The sequence below is a fragment of the Erythrolamprus reginae genome, chromosome Z (genome assembly GCF_031021105.1).
Source record: "Erythrolamprus reginae isolate rEryReg1 chromosome Z, rEryReg1.hap1, whole genome shotgun sequence".
Taxonomy (NCBI): domain Eukaryota; kingdom Metazoa; phylum Chordata; class Lepidosauria; order Squamata; family Dipsadidae; genus Erythrolamprus; species Erythrolamprus reginae.
This window is the reverse complement of record NC_091963.1, coordinates 85,390,929-85,418,117: the sequence shown is the minus strand read 5'-3', so window position 1 is coordinate 85,418,117 and position 27,189 is coordinate 85,390,929. Positions and strand designations below refer to the sequence as shown.

Below are 27,189 nucleotides of genomic sequence, written 5' to 3'. Positions count from 1 at the left end.
TTATAGACTTCGTCCCTTGTTTTTCTTTTAATGTAACCGGGTTACATTCGGCTTTTTGAGAACGACGATTAGTCGTTAGTCAAACGGTAGTGTAAAAATGTCAAAGTTTTATGAGATTCAGATCCTTGGCTAGAAATTCAGTAAATTCAATAAATCAATAAATTGCTAATTCATTCAGAGTAATCAAAATACTGGTATCTAGTGCAAGAATTCAATATAAGATAAGAAAGACAATCAGTCAATTAATCAGTTAATCAGTTAATCAGTTGGCACAATAATTTACTATATGCTTCAATCTATAAAGTCTATAAAGTCTATAAAGTCATTGAATTAAGTCTTTGATTAAGTTTAATTATGAGTAATAATATCTAAATTCATAGGAAATAAATGTATTGTTATCACAATATAAATTATTTAAACTAAATCAGTAAATAGGTTGGATAGGTCATATAAATATCAAAATATTGTGGTTATTAGACAGTTAAATATTTAATTTCTATAGTCTTTAATCAATAGTATTTCTATATTTGTATTAAGGGTATTTTAGAAGTAAATAGGAGTCAAAAATACAATTCATAAATCAGTAGAAATTGAGATAGTATTTCAATAAACCAATAAGTCAATTAATCAATATGTCATATAAGATATCATACAATCACGTTTCCAGAAGGTCAGATGAAATGATGTAAATAGGAATTAGTTCAGTCTTGTTGAATTCCAATAAATAGGGATGAGGTTAGGCACAGATTGGTAGGTGAAGAAAGTGAATATTATATTGTTGAAAAAAAAATATAGCTTGATCCTTGCAAGTGGATGGATAAAGATTAATAAAATCTGTAGGGTGTTAATACAGTTAATAGTCCGAGGAGAGAATAGAAGTTTTGAAGTTCAAAATTGTCGTTGTAATTACAAATATTCCAAAGTTCCAAAGTCCCAATGAGGAGTGGAAGGAAATGAAGCAAAAAGGGAGATAACAAGGGTCTGCAAAAGTTCTGGTATCCAAATGTTGAAAAAAGAGTCCACAAATATAAAATTGAAGAAAACAAAGACAAAAGATAAACTTTATTTATTTAGTAAGCAATGTAAAACGATGGTGAGTCAGTAAAAAAAATGGAAAAGGAAGCAAGGAAAGTCAGGGTAGGTAGGGGTAAAGGTAAACGTGTTCCGGTTAATTCTAATCTGCTTATTCCTTTCAAAGTAGTCGAGATGTTATTCCTGAGACAAATAAGGTTTTTTTTTCCTTTTTGGGATCGAAACCTTCTCTTACCTTCTAACACATTCTTTTAGCTTTCTCCTCTGCGAATCTCAATTGAAGTTTATAGCAATAATAGAAGAGTGATGTTGAAGTCCCAATCGCAATCACGCAGAAATATCAAGCTTAAAACCTTCAGTTGATTTCTGCTGAGTCATCGTCGCCATATTGCCATAAATAAGATGGAATTGAAGTCGCCGCCTCCCAGATTTTTCCAAAGGCTCAACAAGAGCCGATGTAGCGATCTTCGCAAAGGGATTTCCACACAAATCACAATTTCCAAAAAACCGTCCTATATCTTTCAACTAGCAATCCCAAAGTGTATTTTGTCGTCTCCCGCGGCTTCCAAATAAAGCAGAGGCGTCGCGTTTCTGGATCGGCGAAAAGGCCGATCTCTTTGGACGATGATCGGGAGGGAATCCCTGCTCCCCAGGGGGTCCACAGACCACCCCCAGGTGCGTTGGAGTTTCCCCTCAAAGACCTTGGGCTCTACGGGTCTGCGGCCACCCGTTAAGGCTATCGTCGTTCTCAAAAAGCCGAATGTAACCCGGAGGACCGAGAAACACACAGCACCAATGCTATGTCACAACCGGAAGAATCAAATATTTAAGGGAAGAAAAGAAAAAGATAATATTAACAATATATAAAGTTGTAGATTCACCAAGCCAGGAGGGGGAATAGAAGCAAATTTAGCAATTCATTCTATTCATACAGGTAATCAGAGGAAAAAAGAGAATAAAAGGAAGGGGAGAAAAAGAAACATCCAAATATACTTAAACTGTAATTTCTGTCCAATCTTTTTAGTCTGTATGTATTTTAGTATGTAAATTAACTTGGTCTTCTGATAGTAACCTTTGTACCCAATAATGTACAAATTTCAAACTTATTCCAGTTGGTCAAGAAAACAAAAAGTCAGAGAGAGTCAAGATAAAGTTCCAGAAATGAAGATAGTTCCCAGGTTTGATCCAGTATAAAAATACAGTCCAATTTTTGCCAAATAATCTAAAGGTCGTGATTAATCCAATATGAAAGTACAATCCAATTTTCACCAACTAGTCCAATATAATCCAATTTTCACCAGCTAATCCAAAATTCATAATTCCAATCAAGCCATTTTATTTATTTATTTATTAGATTTGTATGTCGCCCCTCTCCGTAGACTCCAAGGTAGAGTCTCAAAAACAATTATTCAATTAATCATAATAAAGCGTTCCACTGTGTTGTTTTGGCCCCTTCTTTCTCTCCCCTCTTCCGGATTTCAGATTTCTTTTTTACACTTTAAGTCTGTAATGGCAGTGTCGTCGTATGCACAAAAGAAGAAGAGCTTATGCTGCCAGCCCAATTCTCAGCAATTTTGTCTTGTCTGATTCCAGCTTCTAATCCCTCAGATCATATATAAAATAGTACTCTTTCCAGGAATAGGATTGCTGGTACTTAAAACATAAATTTTGTCCATTTATTCTTATTATTCTTATTATTATTTTTTTAATAAACTTTATTGATTTTGAATAAAAAAGACATACAAACTTACAAACATTTAAACACATATTAGGGGTTACAATTACCCCTCTTTTCTTGAAGTCAATTTTTAATACAGAAAAAAGGATAAAGTCTTAAGTCTTTAAATCAAACTAATATTCTAATTGAAAAGAAGAACTTTGTTTATATATTCTAATAAACATAAAATTAAATTGGTAAAAAAAAAGAAACCAACAACTCTAACAAGAGCAAAAAATGTCAATAACATTTAATTATATTCATACCGTTTTCTTTACCTTGTTTTCAACTTATTCTTATTTATCCATATATAAAGTTTATCCCAAACAATGTAAAAGTCAGATTCTTCTTGATCATTCAGCCTTCTTGTCATCATATCCATCTCTGCACAATCCAATATTTTTTTAATTACATCCTCTTTTTTGGGGATATCTTCCCCTTTCCAATTTTGTGCGTAAGCTATCCTAGCGGCTGTTAAAATATGTACAACCAGAAAAGAAATATCTTTCTTATATTTCTGCTTAGCTATGCCTAGAAGATAAAATTCAGGAGATTTTTCTATTTCATATGATGTGATCTCTTTTATCATTTTTTCTATCATTCTCCAATATATCTGGACTTTATTGCATGTCCACCATTGATGATAATAAGAACCTATTTCATTTTTACATTTCCAACAATTTGGGGAGGTATTTGGGTACATCTTAGCAATTCTGTTCGGTGGGAGATGCCATCGATAAAACATCTTAATTTGGTTTTCTTTTAAGGAAACAGAGTTGGTCATCTTCCAGTTTATTATCCAAACTTTCTCCCAAGTCTCTAAATCAAACTCTTTGCCAATCATATTGTCTTTGAGAGTTAAGTCAATATTTTTATGTTCTATCATATATTTATATGCTTTCCCAATTAATTTCTTTGAATTTGTAGTCGACAAACGACTCAAGAAGTTTTTACTCTTATTAAATATGAATATTTTACTGTCTTTTTTTAACTTCGACTGTATCTGTATATATTGCCACCAATCTAATGTAAATCCTTCCTCTTGAAGTTTCTTTCTTGTTTTTAAATTCATTTGTTCATTAAGTAATTGTTTATACTTTGGTATTTTCCTATCCAATATGAAATTAGGGTGGGATATCGCCTCTAGTGGGGATACCCAATCTGGCACATTTAAGAAGTGATCTTTCTTAATATCTTTCCATACTTCTAATAAATACTTTCTTAATGTGCGTCTTTTAAAATATGAGTGTGTTTTTTCTTTGTCATACCAGAGGAAAGCATGCCATCCAAGCATTAAGTCGTGCCCTTCTAGAGTTAATATTCTTCTATTTTCTAAAGTTATCCACTCCTTGATCCAAGTTAATGCTGCAGCTTTATAGTAAAATTTCCAATTAGGTAGAGCAAATACTGCCTTTTCCTTAATATCCTCTAAGATACTTAACTTTATTCTCGCCTTCTTGCCCTGCCACAGGAATTTTTTAACAATTGTTGTTAAGTCTTTAAAAAATTTCCCCCCTGGATTTATAGGTATTATTTGAAAGAAAAGCAATACCTTTGGTAAAACATTCATCTTAATAGTTGCTATTCTTCCCAAGAAATATATTTTCAAGTTATTCCATATTTCTAAATCTTTTTTAATTTCTTCGATTATTTTGATATAATTATCATTTTTTAATGATATCGTTTTGGCTGTGATCCATATTCCTAAATACTTTACTTTTTTAACAATCTTCATGTCTGAAATAATTTCTAATCTTCTTTCCTGCATTTTTGTCATATTTTTAACTATAAGTTGTGTCTTGTTTTTATTAATTTTTAAACCAGCTACCTTACCATACTCTTCTATTGTAGCTATCAGAATTGGTAATGTCGTCAATGGATTTTCAATTATGAAAGTCATATCATCAGCATATGCTTGTATTTTATATGATTCTTTCCCAATGGTTATTCCTTGTATTTTATTATTTGTCCTAATCTTAATTAATAATACTTTGAGAGATAAAATAAACAATAAAGGTGAGATCGGACATCCTTGTCTAACTCCTTTAAAAATTTCAAATTTTTCCAATTGTTCATTGTTTAATATGATTTTCGTTGTCTGTTTAGAATATATGGCGTCAATCAAGTTCACAAATTTGGTACCAAATCTCATTTGGTTCAATTGCATTTTAATAAATATCCAGTCCACATTATCAAAGCTTTTTTAGCATCTAAAAACATCAAGGACATTTGCTTCTCTGGATGCTGCTCATAATATTCCAGTGAATTGATAACCATTCTAAGGTTATTTTTAATTTGTCTGCCCGGTAGGAAACCATTTTGATCCTGATGTATTATCTCTTCCAAGATCTTTTTTAATCTTTCTGTATAAATTGAAGTAAATATTTTATAATCTACATTTAATAATGATATAGGTCTATAATTATGAATTTTATCTTTATCTGTCCCAACCTTATGAATTAACGTTGTTAACGAATCGGACCAAGATTTTGGTATTTTACCATCCATAACAATCTCATTAAAAGTTTCCAACATATTATTTGTTATTGCATCACTCTCTATTTTATACCATTCCACCGGAATAGCGTCCGGCCCTGTGGCTTTATTATTTTTTTGTTTTTTAATAGTTGTCTGTAGTTCTTGTATTGTAATTAAACTGTCTAACCTTTCTTGTTGTCCTTCCGTTAGTTTTGGTAAATCTGATGAATTTAAATACCTAAAGATCTCATCTTCTCTAATAACTTCTTTCTTATATAGTTCTTTGTAAAAATCTAGTACAATTTTTGCTTTTTCTTCACTTCTATATTTTTTAATATCGTTATCATCTACCAGTTCTTTAATTATTTTTGATTGTCTATACTTTCTCAGTTTGTATGCAAGCCATCTTCCTGGTTTATTAGCGTGTTCAAAGTATTGCTGTTTGGCTCTTTTAATCTTTTCTGCTATTTGCTTTTGTTCAATAAGTTTTATTTTATGCTTAGTTAGGTCCATTTTCTTCTTAATGTCATAGTCTTTGGTATTATGTTGAAATACTAGCTCAAGTTGTTTCAGCTCACTAGTCAATTGTTCATATTCTATCATTTGTTCTTTATTTTTCTTTGCTGTATAAGAGATCGTTAGTCCTCTAATATATGCTTTAGCTGTGTCCCACAAATTTTGAAAAGAAGTCTCTGAGTTTTTATTGCATTCAAAAAAAAATTCTAATTCTTTTTCTATCCATTCTTTGTATTGTTTATCTCCTATAATATTCCTATTCATCTGCCAATTTATTTGTCTCTTTTTATTCTTCCAATATATCACTATAGGACTGTGGTCGGCCCAAGTATTGGTACCTATCTCGATATCTCTAATTTGTTCTGCAGTTGTTTTGGAAGCCCAGGCCATATCTATTCTAGTCCAGATTTTATGGGGATTCGAATAGAATGTATATTGCCTTGTGGAGGGATGTCCTTCCCTCCAAACATCATTTAATTATTGTTCTGATCTCATTTTCTGAAAAGTAGTAGGTAAGATATTTTTCTTTTTCTTATCTTTTTTCTTCCCTGAGTAATCTAATACCCTATCGGGAATGGCATTGAAGTCTCCAATTATTATCATATTTTCAATATTTAATTCATTTATTTTTTGGTGTAATTGTTTATAAAAATTCATTTGATTTTCATTCGGGGCATAAATAGAAACAATCACAAGGGGTTTTGCATCAGTATTTACCTGTATGATTAAAATTCTTCCTTCCTGATCTGCATATAATTGTTTGAAGTTTATTGAATTTTCAACATCTATTGCGATAACTCTTTTTTTTTGGTTCGCCAAACTTGTATACGTGTTTCCAATTTTAGAATTTAATAATAATTTTCTATTTGTCTTCTTAATATGTACTTCTTGTAAAATCACAATTTGTGCTTTTTGTTTTTTGAGTTTAGAAAATATTTGATTCCTTTTCCTCGGTTCATTAAGTTCATTTACGTTTACTGAAAAGATTTTCCAATCTCCTGGTACTGTCATTTATAATGTTGCTTGGGGTCTTTAGATTCGCGCTCTAGTTGTTTTCTGCGTGCTCCTTGCTCTTCCACCCTCCCCTGGGCGGTGCTGCTTGCTACTGTCTCTGCATCTCTGCTGATGGTTACTGCTCTGCTTGGTTGCTCAAGATTACGAATTCCACTTGTTTCATAAAATTTTCTGGCTTGTTCAATGTATTCTATTTTCACTCTTTCCGCCTGCCAATACAAAGAAAGTGCCTCAGGTACAAGCCAACGGAAGGTAATATTTTCTTTAATTAAGATTTTGGTTAAAAAATAATAGTCCCTCCTGCTTTCTCTCACTCTCCTTGGGACTTGCTTCAGTATAGTTATTTCTTTTCCTTTGTCTTGTAGTTTTTGGTTTCTTGTCCATTTCAAAATGTCATCTCTTATGGTCTTCCTCACAAATTTGATATGTACCTCTCTCAGTAGGTTATTCCGGCAGACATAGCTAGTTTGGACTCTAAAAACTTCATCTATCTCTTTTGATAATTCTGTAGGGTCCATCTGTAGGATACCTCCAATTAATTCAGCCATCTTAGTTTGTAAGTCTTTTTCTTTTTCTTCAGTTACGTTCTGGAATCTCGGACCATAAGAGGCATGTTGTATTTCTAAGTGTGTGATGGATTCATCATATCTTTTTTAAAAAGAGTCTGTTTTGCCTTCATAGGCATCCATTCTTTATTCAACTCCTTTTTCTATATTTTTTATATTTTTATATTTAGCTATTTTTATATTTTTATCTGTTTTAATATCTAATTAATTAATTGGGAATTGTATTTTAACTAATCTATATTTAATAATTAATTATTGGGGTTTTAGTGATGGATGTTTTTAATTATCAGATTGAAAGGAATGGAATGAATAGGGGTGGATGGGAGGGTGGTAGCGATGGCATGAGTGAATGGGATTATTTTAGTAATTATTGGAATGAATGGAATACTGTGAATGAAAATGAATGGGAGGGGGGTGATAGATGGAATGGAGTGGGGGGGTTATAATAAGTATGAAGTGAATGAATATGACATGAATGGAATTTTTGGCACACCTGATGCTGGAAGGGCAGGAGGGGGGGACACTTATCTCTGGGGTGGCAGAGGGTCAAAATATCCCGGTCTTGCTGGGGAGAGGCAGGTATGGCGGAAGCCATGGAGCTAGCCGTTCCAGGGGAAGGAGGGATCGCTGCTTAGTAGCGATCCCTTCTTCCGGCTCCATGAGCTTAACTCAAGGCACTGGTGATGAGGGTAATTCTGGCCCTGGGCTCAAGCTGTTGCTACTCAATGCCAGGTCGGTGGTAAATAAAGCTCTCCTCATCCGGGATTTGATCCTGGATGAGGAGGCCGACCTGGCTTGTGTGACCGAAACCTGGCTGGGCCTGGAGGGAGGAGTTCCTCTCTCTGAAATTTGCCCTGATGGGTTTCGGGTATGGCACCAACCTCGACCCCAGGGAAGGCAAAATGCTTATATAATTTTTATACAAAAAACAAAATAAGGAGAGAACAATTAAAAATCAAAAAGGCACCACAACGAGGGGAGGGGAAGAAAAGGAGGTTATTAGCAATTCATTATATTAATAATAATACAATAATAATATCTCCCAATCAGTATGTTATACAGAGCCAAAGAGAAAAAAAAGGCAATAAAAAGAGAAATCCCCCCCGAATATATCAATTTTATTATACCAGAATAAAGGAAGTCTCTTGTTAATTACGAGTTGCCTGTGAAAATTTTCTTTTAAAATCCATCGATCTCCAAATAATGATGCTATAAATTAGTCCTGGGGGAAGGAAGGGGAAAAAAGTACTCCAAATTCCAAAGCAAAAGAGAAAAAAGAAGAAAGTAAACACAATTAATCCTTCAGATCGAGTGTAATGTTTGTTATTGTAAGATTTATAGTCCAGTCCAATCAAGTATTTAGTCTGTGTAGAAGTAAAAGTAGTTACTTATAATCCGATCTCAAATTGTAATCCAATAGATCCGTTTTAAGAAAATAACCCCCCGAGTGACATGTATAGTGGATGAAGGGAAAAGACAAAGAAAGACTTTTCCCTTTTTCTTCTTGCCTTCAAACCAAAATACTGGTGCAATCACAAAAATTCCAAATTCATTAAGAGTAGAAGTAGAAGTGAATATACAAGGAGCAGAAAGGTCAAACCATAGGGAAATTCATTAAATCGCCAGTTTCGTTTAATTAATTATTGGATTCACTCCGGAACGAAAAAGAAGGAAAAAAAAGCCTTGATTTGTAATCCTTCCGCTGAAGAAAGAAAAAGAGCCTAAGTTTCCAGCTTCATTTCTTCTTACAGCCTTCCAAAGATCGAAAAACTTAAAATCTTATAGTCTTAAGTTTTCACCCCCTCGAAGCCTCTACAGGGGTGAATTTATTCTTTCTGGTCTTTAAATCTTGAAAAGTTAATTTTCTTTCAAATAATTAAAGAAACGAAAGTGTAAGGAAACTAGTTCCGGCCGCAAAGCCTTGTCAGCGTATGGATATGATTCTTTTCTTTACAAACTTTCTTTTTCGCCTTTTACTCTGCAGTTTTTCTTGTTCTCTCTTGCACAAACAAAAATGATTATATAGATGAAGATTCTCCTTTTCTGATGTCTCCTTTCTCCTGCGATGGTGAAGTTGAATTTATTCTTCTTCCTTGTTCTTTTCGCTTCCCACTGGTGTGGTCAGGCTGCTATGGCCGATACCTCCTTGGAGGCTCGGTTTCCACACTCCAAAGCCGCGAGGTGATCCTGTCCACTTCGGGACCTTGGCGACGGCCCCTCGAGGACAGGGGAACCCCCTTTTCTAGGATCGGTCCATCTGGGCCCGATCCGATCGCTGGGGGCAACCTTTGGAGGGGTAGAAGGATCTTCGGAGACAGAGCCCTGTCTCGAAGCCTCCGTGGCAGCCCCGGTCCAAACCGGAAGTCTATTCTTATTATTAAGTCACGGCAAACATAGGTTCTGATTCATAGATCTCCATTCATTCCAGCTATTAGTTTTAACAACTTCTATCGCTCACCTTTTCCTTCAATTTTTTTTTTAAAAATTATATTGTGGAATCTTTTCTCTCTCTTTTTTTCTTTTTACCTTTTCTCTTTCCTCCTATGACCTGTTTATTCCGATCAACTTGTGTTTGAATTTTTTTCTCCTTCCTCCTTAGTGGTCATGCTGCTATGGCTGGGTTCCCGCCATAGCTGCTGTCCGGCTCTTCTTCCCTGCAGCTGTGGGGCAATCCTTGCCCTTTGAGGCAGTGGCGATCTGCCTCTCAGGCACCAGGAGACCCCTGTTCTCTAATCAGACCCTCCGAGTCTGATCAAATTGCATAGTCACAACCTCCAGGGAGAAAAAGGAGGTTTGGGGATAGAGTTCTGTCCCCTGCCTCCCATCGCAGCGCCGTTGCCACCCGGAAGTCCATGATAATTGGTGACTCTTGGAGGCAAGGAGCAGTAAGAAGCAAACATTTTGCTGTTTTGAAAACACTTGTTTGATCTGATTTCAACCTCAAATTTTGAAATGTCACTGACAATCCGTGTCATACCATCTATGACATTTTTATAATATGATAAAATTGCTTAAAACCTTATCCTCTTTATATACTTGAACTTGGAAGTATAGATATTGTCAACACCCCAAATAACACCTGAGAAATAAATCAGAATCCACTCCACTTCTCAAACAAAAGGTTTGATTTATTAGCAGAGGCCTGTTGGTTATGTTTCAAGTCATTCTGGTACTAATTCCTCTCCAGTTCTCCACCCAGATTAAGGTTCATTTCACATCCCGACACCCACAAGTGCAATCACGCAGAGCAGTCCACTGCAGGGATTCACCTACTTCCTCTTTCGTACTGTTGACACAGAACAAAAGATGACTTTGAACACTGAGTGAATGAATTCATTGTGGCCACCGTTCCCCATAAGCTGCGTGCATGAGCATGCGCGCGCTCCAAAATACCCCCGCGCGCACCCTTTTCCTCGGTCGCACGCTCCCCATCCCCCTGCCAGCCCACGGGGGGGCGGCCGGGGAGGCGCGGGCAGTAGAAGGGAGCCGCGGCTGCCCCTGCTCTCCATGGTGCCTCCGGCCCCCTCACGCTCCTGGCCTCTCGACCCTGCCCCCCCACCCAATCCGCCCCCTCTCCTCCTCCGCCGCCCCCTGCCTTGGGGCACAACTTCTCTCGCGGCGGCTGCGGCGGCGGCTTCAGCTCCTCAGGACGAAAGTGCTCCCAGCCAGGGGGCTGCGAGAGGGGTGGGGTGGGCTTTCCCGAAACGGATGGAGAAAGCCCTCTCTCGCAGCCCCCTGGCTGGGAGCGCTTTCGCTGTGAGAGAGGGCTTTCTCCATCCGTTTCGGGAATGCCTGCCCCGCCCCTCTCGCAGCCCCTTCACTGGGAGTGCTTTCATCCCAGACTTCCAGCAAGGGGGCTGCAGTAGAGGCAGGGCAGACGTTCCCGAAGCCTGGCCGACTTTTCCCTGCTGCCGGAGCCATTTTTTCTTCATGGCACAAAGCCACACAGTCCTGGGCGCTGGGGACGCCTGGGAGGGCGAGGGGGTTGATGGTTGCTGCCTCTTAGCTGCAGAGCCGGGCGGAGGCGAAGACAACGGTGCCCTCCACTCTCTCTCCATCTCTCTCTCTCTTTTTTTTTCTCTCTGTTGCCAGCATGGTGAACGAGAGAGACAGAGAGAGAGAAAAAGGAGGGGAGAGAGAATGAGAGAGAAAGCAAGCAAGAGAGAAATAGAGGGAAAGAAAATAAGAGAGAGAGAAAGAGAGGGGGGAAGGAGGGAGAGGGAAAGACATAGAGGGAGGGAAGGAGGGAGAAAGAAAGAGCAAAAAAGAGAGGAAGGAAGGAAGGAAGAGAGAAAGGAAGAGGGATGGAGAGAGAGAGGGAAAGAAAGATGAAGGAAGGGAGAGAGAGAAAGGGGGAGGGAGAGATAGAAAGGAGGGAGAGGGGGTAGTTAGATAGGGAGAGGGAAAAGGAAGGGCTTGGAGAAAGGCAGGGGGAGAGAAAGATAGAATGAAAGAGGGAGGGAGAGATAGAAAGGAAAGAGGGAGGGAGGAAAGGGAGGGAGAGATAGAAAGGAAAGAGGGAGAAAGGAGAGGGAGGAAAGAGGGCGGGAGAGATAGAAAGGAAAGAGGGAGGGAGGAAAGAGGGAGGGAGACATAGAAAGGATAGGATTATGGATGCAAGAACTCGCTCATGTGTGATAGCGCACGCCCACACTTTCTTTCTTTCTTTCTTTCTTTCTTTCTTTCTTTCTATCTATCTATCTATCTATCTATCTATTTATTTATTTATTTATTTATTTATTTATTTATTTATTTATTTATTTATTTATTTATTTATACTTATATGCTGCCCAGTCCCAAAGGGACTGCCGCTCAGACACTATATTTTTCCTCTCACCCCGAAAAAAAATTAGAGGGAACACTGATTGTGGCTATAATTTCTCTTCTACCCCTCCCAATTCCCATATTCTGTGTTACTGTGGCAGGCCAAAGCCTCTAACTCCACATGATGGCTTTTGGTCTGACAGGTGGCCTCCCCTTCGCAAAGACCCATCTCCTGGAATGATACAATCAACACATAAGGGTTAGTACCGCTTCCAAACAATTCTACTTCCCCCCTGGGACACCTTTGGCTTATTTAGGTAATTTTCATGGAACTGCTTGACTAACCTATCAGCCTTGACATCCCGACTCTTTACTGAGGTAGCCTCTAACAGAGTATACCCCTTCCAATGAATCCGGTACTGTAAATTGCCCCAGAAAATGCGGGGAAATAATTTGTTTTCACTTCATAGTGGGTTTCTGTGCGCGTGGCCTAATGTTGGACACGATCACTGGCTTACGCAGGCTACAGTGGAATACAGGGTGGATCCTCCCTAGGATTCTAGGCAATGCAAGCTGCACTGTGACCGGGTTGATTACTTTCACAATTGGGAAAGGGCCTAGAAATTTAGGACCTAGTTTTTTTGCTAGGCAGCCTTAACCATTTGGTAGACAGGAAAACCTTATCTCCCACTCTAAAATGGGGTTGGGAAGATTGGCGTTTATGTGCTTGTTTCTTGTAGGCTTGTGCTGCCTCCACCAGAGCCTTCTTGGTATTCTCCCATCCTCTCGTCAGCTACTCAATCCACTCTGTCAACGTGATGGATGAGGGAGGTTCTGTAGGTAGTTCTGGCATGGGAATGAATTCTTGATCACTAGTGACCTGGAAAGGAGTTAGTCCTGTGCTGCTGTGTACAGAATTGTTGTACGCTAATTCTACAAAAGGCAGCAGTTCAGCCTAATTATTCTGCTGATAACTCACATAACATCTGAGGTATTGTTCCACTAGGGCATTAGATTTCTCTGCTGCTCCATTTGTGGAAGGGTGGAATGCAGAACTAAGTCTTTGGGTGGAACCAATGGTGCATACAAATTCCCTCCAGAATCTGGCAGTGAATTGGAACCCCTGATCTGATATGATTCTATGGGGGACTCCATGCAGTCTGGAAATGTGCTTTAGGAATAACTTAGCCAGATGTCTGGTTGTAGGTAGTCCCGAACAAGTGATGAAATGGGCTTGTTTGGATTGTCGATGACAGACCAAATAACAGTGTTGCCCTTGCTCACAGGGAGTTCCACTATGAAGTCCATCACTGTTTCTTTCCAGGGTCTAGAAGGGTTGGCTACTTTCTGCAGCAATCCAGCACATACAGTTTGGTTCCCTTCCAAGCTGATCTTTGTCTCAGTGTAAGGATTTCCTTATGGTTATTGAACCACAAGTCAGTTGGCAAAGCTGACTTCAATTTGTTCTCTCACTCCCCCTTACCTGGCAGAAACTGTCTCCTAGTCTGGTCTCGAGTGTGGACAGGTGCAGCTTTCCCCTTACTTTTAGGATGCGGGGAAAGACATGGGATGATCAGATGAACTTCTTCCTCTCTCTTGCTATTGTACTGTGGTTTTCATGACAAAGCATCAGCAAGGAGATTCTTCCCAGCTGGGATATGTTTTAGTGTAAAATTGAAACATCTGAAGTATTGGGCCCATTGCACTTGCTTAGGAGAAAACTTCCGAGGGGTCCTTAATGCTTCGAAGTTCTTATGGTCAGTCCACACTTTGAAAGGAATTGCTCCCCCTTCTAGGAAATGCCTCCATGTTCCCAGTGTTACATGTACAGCAAATGCTTCCTTCTTCCAAATGGCCCACCTCCTCTCGGTGGGGGTTAGCTTTTTGGAAAGGTATGCACAAGATGACAGCTGTCCCTTTCCATTGTCTTGTGACAACACCACTGCTATTGCCACATCGCTGGCATCTGACTGGATCACAAACCTTCACTCAGGGTCAGGATGTTGCAGGATTGGCTCCTTTGCAAAAGGTCTTTTGAGCCTTTTGAAAGCCTTTTGGCATTCCACCATCCACCAGATTGGTTGAGATGGCTTGGGCATAGTAGGGGCTGACCCGGGCTTTAGTAGCTTGGTTAGGGGCAAGGCAAATTCAGCAAAAGCTGGAATGAACTTCCAGTAGAAATTTGCAAATCCTAAGAAACTCTGTAATTGTTTGCGTGTGTGGGGAGCTTGCCAATCAAGCACAGCCTTCACTTTGGCTGGGTCCATTTTTATGCCTTCGTTTGAAATGCGGTATCCCAAATAGTCTACTGACGTCTCATGAAATTCACATTTGGAAAGTTTTACATAGCTTAGCAGACAAAAGTTTCTTCAAGACTTGTCTCACCAATTTGACATGATCAGGCAGTTTCTGGCTGTAGACAAGAATGTCATCTAAGTACACCAGAACCTTGTTGTAGAGGTGCATGTAAAACTTTGTTTATGTACTGCATGAACACAGTGGGGGCTTCCCTCAGACCAAATGGCATAACTTGGAATTGGAAACTTACCAATGGGCAGTTGAATGTGGTTTTCCACTCATCCCCTTCTTTTATTCTGATGCGGTAATAAGCCTCTCTTAAATCCAGTTTGGTAAACATTTTCCCCTTGGCTAGATGATTAAGTAAGTTCTTCATAAGGAGGAGGGGATACGTGTTCTGCACACAGTTCAAATTTCAGAAATTGACCACCAAACAAAACCCTCCGTCCTTCTCCTTAAAGAGAACTGGGGCTGCTGTTCTGGAATTGGCAGGCTGAATGAATCCCCTTCTCAGGTTGGTGTCTATGTAGTTTCTCAGTTCTTCCAATTCCCTTGGTGACTTTGCATACATTCTAGGCTTTGGGAGAGTTGCCCTTGGTTCAGATTCTATTGCATAGTCTGTGGGTCTGTGTGAGGGTAGTTCCTCACTGAAAATTCTTTCCAAGTCTCTGTATTCCAGAGGTACTTTCTGGAGACCTGCAAATGTCCCTTCCTTCATTGCAACTGCTGCTAAAGGGCTGTCTTGTTCCTCCTGGGGAGGAGGTTTTCTCCTGCCAGCCTCTGAAGGAGGGTTAAAATCGAGGGGGAGGGTAAGCTTGAGATAGCCATCCTCCCAGTTAATGGTGGAGGTCCATTTGTCCAACCAGGCCAAACCCAATATGACTGCTTCTGACAGCTTGGTGTTGACTATGAATCTCAGGAATTCATGGTGTCGGCCCATTCGCAACTCCACTAACTCAGTCAGGAGCGTGACTGGAACTCCACCCACTACAGAGCCGTCTACTTGTTGGAAATGGATGAGTTTGGCTAACGGTCTGGTTCGGATTTTTAATTTCTCCACTACTGTTTTGCTGATATGGCATCTCGAGTACCCTGTGTCTATCAGAGCCCAGATTTCTCCCTCCTCCCTCATGGCCATTACTTTAATCCTTGCTTCAATGAGGAATGGAAGGATGGGCCCACTCACCATTGGATCATCTACTCCACCAGGCCCTTCATTCCAATTGAGGCTGGGTCCTGAAGGAATAGTCTCTTCACCTTCAGGAAAATCCTCAGGAGGGCACAGCTCCACTGTTTGAAAGGCCCAGTGATACAGCGGGTTCGGGAAGAAAAGGGTGTCAAACAGTCAGCCCCCTTATGGACAGTCTGGTCACATCGATAGGAGCCCAGCTGGCAAGGGAAAAGGCAGCATCTTAAAGAATCAATTGGTGCATGGTGGGGGGAGGGTTCTCCTCAGCATGAACTACACCCTCCAAAGCGATCGCCATGGCATACCAGTTTTGAATGACCCAGCTGCCTCTCCCTTGCAATTCACAAGCCTCTCTCAATTCTGGGTCGAAGGCACTTTTAAAAGAATGGACCAAATGTTTTTCGGGCCATTCTCTCAGCTTGCAGGCAACATTTCTGAATTTCTTCACAAATTTCTTCACAGGCCATCCTGACTGTCTTAGCTGACAAATCTGGTCCTCTGCCTCTGTCTGGCTTGCCACATTATCAAGCTCAGGGGGCCCCTCATTATGCAATTTAGCAGATAGTCTTATTGCCTCCCCTTCCTCCATCCCTTATGAGATGCTATCAATCAACTGCCAATCACTAGGGAATAAATGGTCATATTCTTCTCCAAACTCTGCTTGGAAAGACGGTGGGGCAGTGGCAGGCACTGAAGCAGGGAGAAGTGGGGTGAGCTGGGGGTGGAATCCCTCCAGGGGGGAATCTTCTTGCTGAAAAAGAGGGCTTCCTCTCTGCCTCCTTTCACTTAGAGGGGGAGTCGCTTGTTCAAAAGAAAAAGCTGCATTTGTCTCCATAGTGGCAGTGTAGAGAGGCGGTTGCTGGGCTCAAGGGGTAGGTGGTAGGCTTCCTCCTGTACCTGCAATTCTGATTGGATCCTCCAGGAGAGGGGGGTCGAAAACTCCAAGCCCTTCCACCTCCAGGTTATTGGTTAACACTCTCTCCTCCATTCTCCTGAATCTACTCTCTCCCCCCGGCTGGGAGCAGACAGATGGGAACTCTGGTCTCTGAAGAAAAATGGACAGTACCAGAATTTTGTGTCAATGCCCCAAATAGCATCTGAGAAATAAATCCACTCCACTTCTCAAGCAAAAGATTCAATTTATTAGCAGAGGCATGTTGGTTACGTTTCAAGTCATTCTGGTACTAATTCCTCTCCAGTTCTCACATCCCCACACCCACAAGTGCATCACGCGGACCAGTCCAGTGCAGGGATTAATCTACTTCCTCTTTTGTACAGTTGATACAGAACAAAAGATGACCTTGAACACTGAGTGAAGGAATTTGTTGTGGCTATAACTTCTCTTCTACCCCTCCCAATTCCCTTATGCTGTGTTACTGTGGCAGGCCAAAGCCTCTAACTCCACATGATGGCTTTTGGCCTGACAGATATATATTTTACATTTTACTGTAATTTTGGACGTGACATAATAAGTTGTTATTCCCAACATTGCAAATAGGTAGTATTTGTGCAATTAGTCTCTTCACCACTGTTCTAACACCTGGTGATTACAGCAATAAGTCCACATTGGATCTAATTCTGATAGCAATGGCCAAATATAGCCTTCCTCCACCTGGTATCTTGCACTTATCAGATTACTTCAGCTGGCAGGTTCTAGTAAAGCAATCTTATTTTTCTTCTGATATTTTATTGGAACTGATTCATCTACATAGGGATTAGGACTTGTTAACTCCAAAAATAATAGTTTCAGTCAATCAATGTAAATTACAAAAGTTCACTTTAGTGAATTGCGTCTTCAACTCTAGGATTTGTCATGTCACAGTAATTTGATGGATTTAAATATTTTTAAGTATTTCAGTATTTTCCCTATTTTCCCTCATTGATTCTAGTTGGAGGTTGTGGTATAGTAAAAAGTAAATAAATCAATAGATATGATCTCAAAAGCAATAGATGTGATCTCATCATTATTTAAGAGATATTTAATAGACATCAATATGAAAGAATAAATAATGTATTTGACTGGTAAGGGGAGACTCAGGTTCTCTTACCCTTAACTATAGAAACTCAGTCATGTGGGCCAATAATTCTTTCTCATTTCAGCCCATCTCACAAATTTTTTGATGGCAAAATATCTTCAGGGGCATTAGAGATTATTATTAATAACTTTTGGAGATTAAAGATTTTGAAACAAATGAACATTTACATTTTTAATATGGATTGTTTATATTTGTACATTTTTTCTTATTATAAGCTGCTCTGAGTCATTTTAAACCACAAGTTAGAAATCAATCTCCAAAAGTTCTTCACCGATTGTTTTCAAATTTTGACACAACGCTGCATTTAAATATGTGCATGTTTTTAAATACCTATAATATATATATATATATATATGTCACACACCTGTGACAGGTAAAAACATACAGATGCTTAAAACAGGACTTTCTTCTTGATTGTTTTCAAGTTTTGATAAAACGTTCCATTCAAATATGTGTGTATTTTTATATGCCTACTATTATATTATAGAGATGTCACACCTGTGAAAGATAAAAACATGCAGGACCTTCTTCAATGATTGCTTTGAAATTTAGACACATTTTGACACAATGTTGCTTTCAAATATGCACATGCGGTTTAGATCTATACACGGATTGCTTCTCACATGGACAATTATATATTGCATATTCTAGAGTCGGCAAACCAGACAAACCAGGCTGAGTCACAGCAACACGTGCCCGGGTACAGCTATTTATAAATATAAAACAGATGAAAGCTCTATGTTGTTCCTAAATGAAACATAGGACATAAATTGGACAAACAAATAAATGATCATTTAGATATATTGAGATGAAACTACTTCCTTTTATATGTTCAGACCTGGTCAATGACTAGAAGTATGGAGCTACGTTGGTTGGTTAATTTTCACCATGGTTAAAAGTCACATTAAATATTAATCAGCAAATGAATCAGAAATAAAAAGGGAAAAGAGTGAAAACAAGTGTAAATATTGTAAGCATATGTAATAATAATGCAAACAAATTAAATCTTAAATCTTTCTATGGTTCTCCTGCCAACCCTTTTATTATGGCTTCCACCCCCTCCATGCTTGGGGCCCAGAAATGGCCTGTTTCAAGTTGGGATTCCTTGAACTTTCATTGTAGTATCCAAGTATATAAAAAGTTAGTTTGCACTGTATTTGCATTGTGAATTCAATTTAATTAAAATTGTAATTTCTGAACATAAAAGAGAACTGCATGATATTTATGCATTTACAACTTTCTTCAAAAAAAAACTACTGAGGAAAATCACCTGCAAAAATGCATCTATTAGGAAAATACGTACAAAACTATGCAATTTGAATGTCGGGATTTTTTTGTGTATACAAGGATTTGTTGTAAGATATTTTTGATCTTTTAAAGTAGTCCGTGAAGCAAGGATCAAACAAGAGAGGAGGGGGAGAGAAGGCAACTTCAGGAGAAAAATGAGGTCTGACAAGGAAGCAAATTCCTTGAACAAATGTCAAATAATTCAAGCATATGTTTCATCCTCTTTCCATGCAAAGTTTTTTTTTTAATGAGAACAATAATAATGGTTCATTTTTGGTAGGGCACTGAAAGAAATATAAATATCTATGTTCACATAACCTGTTTTGAACTAATTGTGTACATTATATTTCCTTTACTTTAATAAGCATGCATTTTTTTGGATAAAGAATCATGCTATTACAAGCAGAGAAGATTTTAGCATTCAGATTTATCCATTGTATTCTACTTTCTGATTCCTATTTTACAATAATGACACGATGGATTGAATTTTAAAATTATATTTTAAATCTAACCCTGAATTTCCTCACATTTTGTTTCCTTCTCATTGTATCTTTCATATCTTCACATAAATTATGTTTATATTTTATGGATAGCAGACTGAAGTAGTATATTTCTGTTCTAAAAAGAAATGTACTTGGAAGGGGACATAGATTCAGTATTTTACAGCTATAGAACACCAGATGAGTTTCTTGAAAAGATAACACATTACATTATTTGAAGAAATTATACTGAATAATTAAAAGTAACACTTTTTCACATATAGAAACATTATTATAAGTACAGGTATTTGAAATATAGAGTATGATTTACTAGATCTTATAGCTCATTAATTGTACTGTACTTTATATTGTTATATTTATTGAAAGATATAATAGAGAAAAAATATTTTATGTTACAATTGGTAAAGATTTCCCTAAATAATGTTATAATCACCAAAAGTGCAGGATTGGGCATAATATTTGTTGCTGTTTATTATTTTTTAATTACATTAGCAAGATTTTATTATATTGTCTAGTAATTATAAAATATTTTTGAGCACATAATGATACACAATTTAAATTTTAGAATAAACTTTATTCCACTTCCTGCAGGCTCATTCATCAGTTGAAAAGGATGTCTTGATTGCTGGAGTGAAAATTAAACAAGTTCCCACAGATAACTGTTTTTCTGTTCGTGGGTCCACTCTAAGAAAAATTATAGATGCAGATAAAGATGCCGGTCTTATCCCATTCTTTGTGAGTACTAATATTCTAATTTTTGTTATTATACAAATAAGATAACCAGTTATTAAGTAATCCGCTGGTCCATGTTTTAAATCATAATTAACATATTGAGCCATAACATCTATAGTAAACACTTTTTGGTAATTTCATGGGCATGGATATTTTTGGCAATATGAAACTACTATGATATATACAATCTCTAGAAGACAATAAGGGAAACAAACAATTTACAACAGAAGCAAAAAAAGAAATTGTGGTAAAATACTTTAAAGAACTATATACAAGGGAAGACAAAGTAGAAGAACAACTGAAAACATATATAAACAAAGCAAATGTAGGAGAAATATCAGAAATAGATAGATCAGTACTAAATAAAAAAATAACCCCGCTTGAATTAGAAAATGCAATAATGAAACAGAAAAACAGTAAAGCACTGGGACCAGATGGTATACCAAGTGAATTTTACAAGGAACTAAAAGATTCTCTAGAGAAAATATTATTAGTTACATACAACAATGTTTTAGAACAGGGAATAATACCAAGGTCTTGGAAAGAAGCACTAGTAAGCTTGATACTGAAAAACAGCTTAGAAAAACATAGAATACAAAACTATAGCCCCATATCTTTACTTAATGTAGACTATAAATTTTTTATGACCATCATGGCAAATAGAATAAAACCAATTTTAAACAGATCAAAACAGATTCCTACCAGGCAGATACATTAGAAACAATACAAGGACAGTGCTGGACACACTAGAATTCTATGAAGCTCACCCGGAGAAAGCTATGGCCCTTATATTTTTAGATGCACAAAAACCATTTGACAATTTGAGATGGGAATTCATGCATGAATTAATAAAACAAATCAAATTTGGCTCCAAATTTATTAGAATGATAGAAACTATTTACCATAACCAATCTGCTAGAATTATGAACAATGGTGAATTAATGGAGGGAGGTGGAACCGACTAGGTGGTTCCGCCCCAGATGCCTGATGGATCCAAAAGGTTTTCAAAGGGTGCTTGGGGCTATTCCAGATACACTCGTCCACAGTTCGGTGGAGTCTCTTGCCCTGGCCTGGAATAAGGCTGCGATGGAGGCTCTTGATCGGATTGCGCCATTGCGACCTCTCTGTGAGTTGAAACCCCAGAAGAGATGTCTAGAAAAGCGGTGGAGGAAGAGTAAGTCCGAATTCAACCGAACACTTGTAAGAGCTCATATTAAGACTTACAAAGTGGCGCTCAAGGTGGCAAGATGTATGTACCATGATGCCTTGATTGCATCAGTGGAATCTCATTCCCTTCTTAATCAGGGGGGAGTTGGGAGAAGATACAGAACAACTAGAACTCGGACCACACATTTCCTGAATAGTTTTTATCCCAGAGCTATACTAGCACTTAACAACGAACTAAAGGGTCACCATCAGTGAACTGTTGGACAATATTACTTGGTTTGTCATGTAGATGGTTGAGTGGTTTAAGGTGGGGAATTTGTAGTGGCTGGGACATTTTATTCTATTTTTTTATTCTATTTTTTATTCTATTTTTAAATTTACCTATTCTAATTTTATGTATGATGGGACTGGTCTCTGGGTGTCACACGACTTTCGTTGCCAATGACAATTTGTTGTTTTGACAATGAGAATAAATTTATGATTATGATTATGATTATGATTATGATTATGATTATGATTATGATTATGATTATGATTATGATTATGATTATGATTATGATTATGATTATGATTATGATTATGATTATGATTATGATTATGATTATGATTATGATTATGATTATGATTATGATTATGATTATGATTATGATTATGATTATGATTATGATTATGATTATGATTATGATTATGATTATGATTATGATTATGATTATGATTATGATTAGAGAAACATCTTTCAGCTGTGGTGAGGGGGGCATTTGCCCAGGTTCGCCTGGTGTACCAGTTGCAGCCCTATCTGGACCGGGAGTCACTGTTCACAGTCACTCATGCCCTTATCACCTCGAGCTTCGACTACTGTAACACTCTCTACATGGGGCTACCTTTGAAAAGTGTTTGGAAACTTCATATCATGCAGAATGCAGCTGCGAGAGCAATCATGGGCTTCTCTAGGTATGCCCATGTCACACAAACACTCCGCAGTCTGCATTGGTTGCTGATCAGTTTCCGGTCACAATTCAAAGTGTTGGTTATGACTTATAAAGCCCTTCATGGCATCGGACCAGAATATCTCCAGGACCACCTTCTGCCGCACGAATCCCAGCGACCAGTCAGGTCCCACAGAGTTGGCCTTCTCTGGGTCCTGTTGACTAAACAATGTTGTCTGGTGGGACCCAGGGGAAGAGCCTTCTCTGTGGCAGCCCCGACCATCTGGAACCAGCTCCCCCCCAGAGATTAGGATTGCCCTCACCCTCTTTGCCTTTCGTAAACTTCTTAAAACCCACCTCTGCCATCAGGCATGGAGGAATTGAGACATCTCCCCTGGCCTATATAATTTATGCATGGTATGTTTGTGTGTGTGTCTTGTTTTTTAAATAAGGGGGTTTTAGAGACTTTTTAATATTAGATTTTTGACACATTGTTTATTATTATTATTGTGAGCCACCCCGAGTCTGTGGAGAGAGGCGGCATACAAATCTAATAAATAAAATAAATAAATAAATAAACTAAATCATTCCAGATCTGGAAAGGTGTACATCCTATACATCAAAACAATGTTAAATCAAATTAGGATAAACCCAGAGATTATTGGACTAAAAATCAGAGGACAGGAATTTAAACTCCAAGCATATGCAGATGATTTAGTTTTTATATTAGAAGACCCGCTGGAAACTGGAAAACATTTAATGAAAGAGATAAACCCCTGAGGCTCCCCTCCATGGGAAACACCACCACGGACGTCCGTCTTTTTGCAATGCTGCAGGGGAATCCCAGCAGTGCAAAAACGGGCGCTTCGCTGGCAATGGAAATCTGGAGGTGGGGTTTCCCTGTGAGGGAAGCCTCAGTGAAATCACAGCATCACAAAAACACGGAAGTCCGGAGGTGAGGTTTGGAGGACTTCCGTGTTTTTGTGATGTTGCAATTTCGCTGAGGCTCCCCTCGGTGGGAAACCCCACCTCCGGACTTCCATTGCCAGCGAAGTGCCCGTTTTGTGCTGCTGGGATTCCCCTGCTGGGATTCCCCTGCAGCATCACAAAAACACAGAAGTCCAGAGGTGAGGTTTCCCAGTGAGGGGAGCCTCAGGGGAATCCCAACAGTGCAAAAATGGGTGCTTCGGCTGGCAAAAGGGGTGAATTTTGGCCTTGCACACATTAATCGCTTTTCCATTGATTCCTATGGGAAACATTGTTTCATCTTTCAAACTTTTCACTTTACAAACCTCGTCCCGGAACCAATGAAGTTTGTAAGATGAGGTATCACTGTAACTATAATGCATTAACAAAAAAAGTAGAAGAATAATTAATTAGATGGAATAAACTCCACATTTCCCTAATAGGAAGAATCTCTACAATTAAAATGGTGATTCTAACAAAATTCCTTTATCTCTTTCAAACAATTCTGATAAAATTAAATGATCAATTTTTCATTAAATTAAATAGAATAATTTCTAAATTTGTATGGGGAGGTAAAAAAGCAAGGATAAAAATAAAATGGCTACAAGACAAACCTAAACAAGGCAGATTTGGACTTCCAGATTTCGAAACATATTACCAAACAGCCATTTTACTTTGGATTAAAGATTGGATAGAAATTAAAAAAGAAAGAATGTTAACACTGGAGGGACATGATATATTATGTGGATGGCATGGATTCCTCTGGAACGCAAAAAACAAAATCCCGACATATTCTAAAACCACACAATAAGAGATTCATTATTGATGACATGGCTAACAATTAAAAAATAACATTATATAAAAATACCAATGTGGCATTCTAGCATTGAGGCATTAACAAACCCAAACACAACACAGTTTTAAAAAATGGTAAATTATAATCAAATAGTAGATGAGGGTGGAAATATTCAATCAAGACAACAATTAATAGAACAAAACATAAATATTGAGTGGTGGCCATATACCCAAATTTATTCAAAATAGCAGAAAGATTTTAAAAATATAGGGATTAAAGAGAAACTGTAAAATTTGGATAAATTAATATTAGGAGAAGAATTTTTTTTATATAACAAGAACATACAATTTTCTGATTGAATATAAAATGGAAACAGAGATAGTCAAAGGAAACATGATTAGTTGGGCAAAAAACGTCAGACACAGCATATACTTAGAACAATGGGATTCGATCTGGTCTAAAAATTATAAAATGACCAAATCCGCTGCATATAAAGAAAATTTGTTTAAAATGTTCTATAGGTGGCATCTATCACCATCCAGACTAGCAAAAATTTACACTAAATTAAAACCAGACTGCTGGAGATGCAGAAATAAAGATGGAACCTTCTTCCACATGTGGTGGACATGCCCAGAGATTTAAAAAATTTGGAACAAAATTAAATTATGGATTTATGAAATCACTAAAATAAGATTGAAATTTAAACCAGAGACCTTTCTTTTGGGCATAATAGATCTAAGAATTAAAAAAAAAATTACTACTTGATCCAACATATAATCACAGCAATTAGAATATGTATTGCACAAAACTGAAAAAAAGAAGATGTACCAACAGAGAGAGACATGATCAAAAAAATATACGATTGTGCAGAACTAGATAAATTAACACTCAAAAATAAAGATGAATCATGCTACTATGATACCTAGAAAGATTTCTACACATGGGTTGATAATAGGAGAAATAATAGCTGTAAATAACAAATACTATACTGCTAGATACTAGAAGTTTTATAAAGTAAGATATAGAACTGAATATAATTTGAACTGTTATTAGATTGCTTATATATAGAAATATAATCTAACCGCTGCTGTTATAGGCAGTACAAACATATAAAGTAAGAACTGTTTTTATGCATTACAGTTCGGGGGGGGGGGGGTTAGGGATGTTGTTTTTGTGTTGCTTTGTAGCTTAAGACTTAAGTTTCTATAACATATATGTAAACACATGATAAACTATGTAATGTCTTTTTTTAATATTTATATACTCAATAATTTTTTTTAAAAAGCAACTACTGCTTACTACTGCTTTCTTCTAGGATGTTTTTCAACTTCCCAATCTGGCCAAAACTTCTATATTTTTCAGATATCCATTTAAGTCTGAAGCTATTTACAATAATTGCTGCAGATAATTTATTCTCAAAGGAAAAAGAAAGTAGCTAGTTCAAAAACTGGCACGCCAATATGTATTATTTATTTTATTAGTTGAGCTGATCTTTTAATTATGGCTGATACAAAATGCGATGGGGTAGCCAGTGATGGATGTTTCCTGCCATATTTGGGTGAACACCCTGCTTTGGAAGCTAAATTAGTTGCTTCCAGATACAATTCAAGGTGCTTGTTGCCATTGTTAAGGCCTTATGGGGCTTCAAATTTAGTTATTTCTGAGACTACTTTCTCCTATATTAATATATCTATCTGATTAGATCAGTGATGGCGAACCTATGACACGCGTGTCAGCACTGACACGCGTAGCCATTTTTGGTGACACACGGCCGCCGGAGAAACGGAGCTTTAGGGAGTGCAATTGCCTCCCAGCTGGGTGCGCCTGCACAGAGCGCAGGCTTACCCACACGCTGCCTTTGGCAGCACAAGCATGCCTGTCCGGCCGGGGAAGAATCGCCCCGGCCCAACATCAGTTTCAGCTGGGGGGGGGGGGGCGGGGCGCCGCCTCCCAGCTGATTGGCGTGGCGCCAAGCGTCGGAGCCCACCACAAATGGTGGTTGGCTCGCAGGGGCCGCTGGGAGCGAGGGGAGGGGTTGCAGGCCTATTTCAGGCCTCCTCCCTCCCCCCTGCCCAGGAAAGAGTTGTAAGAAAGCAGTGCATTTGAAAAGCGCGCTGCTTTCTCGGAAAGCCAGCTTTCCTGGCCGGCACAGGGCTTTCCCGCCGCTCCCTCCCCCCGAAAACACAACGGAGGTCCACAGCGAAGCCGAGTGGAGCAACGGGAGGCTCAGGCTGGTGGCGGCAGACCTCCGGGTTTTTTTCGGTGGGGGGGGGGCAGGAGGACCTTCCTGGCTTTCCGGGGCAGCTGGCTTGAGACTTGTGCCGGTCAGCAAAGCCAGCTGCACGCCGGAGATGTGGAGAGAAAGAAGGGAAAGAGAGGGAGGGAAAGAGGAGAGGACAGAAGGAGGGAGGGAGGGAAGGAAGGGAGAAAAAAGTGAATGAGAGGGAGAGAGAAAGGGAGGAAGAGATAAATATAAAGAGGGAGAGGGAGGGAAATAGGGGAAGGAAGGAAAAGAAAAAAAGTGGAAGGAAGAGAGAGGGAAAGAAAGGAAGGGAGAGAGAGAGAGAGAGAGAATATAGGAAGGAAGAGAGAGTGAGAGAGAGCAAGAAAGAAAGAGGAAAAGAGTGAGAAAGGCAGGGAGAAATGCAGCGTGTGGGGTGTGTGTGCGCGTGTGTGTGTGCCGCTGATGGTCCGGCAGCTGCAGCGTGTGGGTGGGGGGCCCCGATGCTAAGGCAGTCCGTCCGTGGTAGGGCTGCAGGGCAGGCACAGCAGCCCAGGGAGAAAGAGGGAATTGAGATAAAGAGAGAGGGAAAGATGAAGGGAAAGAGGGAGAAAGGCAGGGACAGAAAGATAGAAAGCAAAGAGGGAGAGAAAGATAGAAAGGAAGAGGGAGAGAATGGGGGAAAGGGAAGAGGGAGGATGAGATAGACAGGAGGGAGAGGGGGAAGTAGGATAGAGAGAGGGAAAAGGAAGGGCTTGGAGAAAGGCAGGGGGAGAGAAAGATAGAAAGGAAAGAGGGAGGGAGGAAAGGGAGGGAGAGATAGAAAGGAGGTGAGGGGTAGTACGAGAGGGAGAGGGAAAAGGAAGGGCTTGGAGAAAGGCAGGGGGAGAGAAAGATAGAAAGGAAAGAGGGAGGGAGAGATAGAAAGGAAAGAGGGAGGGAGGAAAGGGAGGGAGAGATAGAAAGGAAAGAGGGAGGGAGACA

General features: G+C 38.8%; 1 protein-coding gene across 7 annotated transcripts in view; it reads left to right on the top strand.

The window, feature by feature from the left end:
- The window catches only part of DDC (dopa decarboxylase), a 277,543-nt gene that overhangs the window by 111,323 nt on the left and 139,031 nt on the right, over positions 1–27,189 (top strand). For all 7 annotated transcript variants that reach the window (XR_011556802.1, XM_070727177.1, XM_070727183.1 and 4 more), the window contains one exon: positions 19,989–20,132. Coding sequence is in view for 6 of the 7 variants with exons in the window: in XM_070727177.1 (XP_070583278.1) it covers positions 19,989–20,132 (144 nt within the window). In the remaining variant the exon portion in view is untranslated. The remainder of the gene's footprint in view (positions 1–19,988; positions 20,133–27,189) is intronic.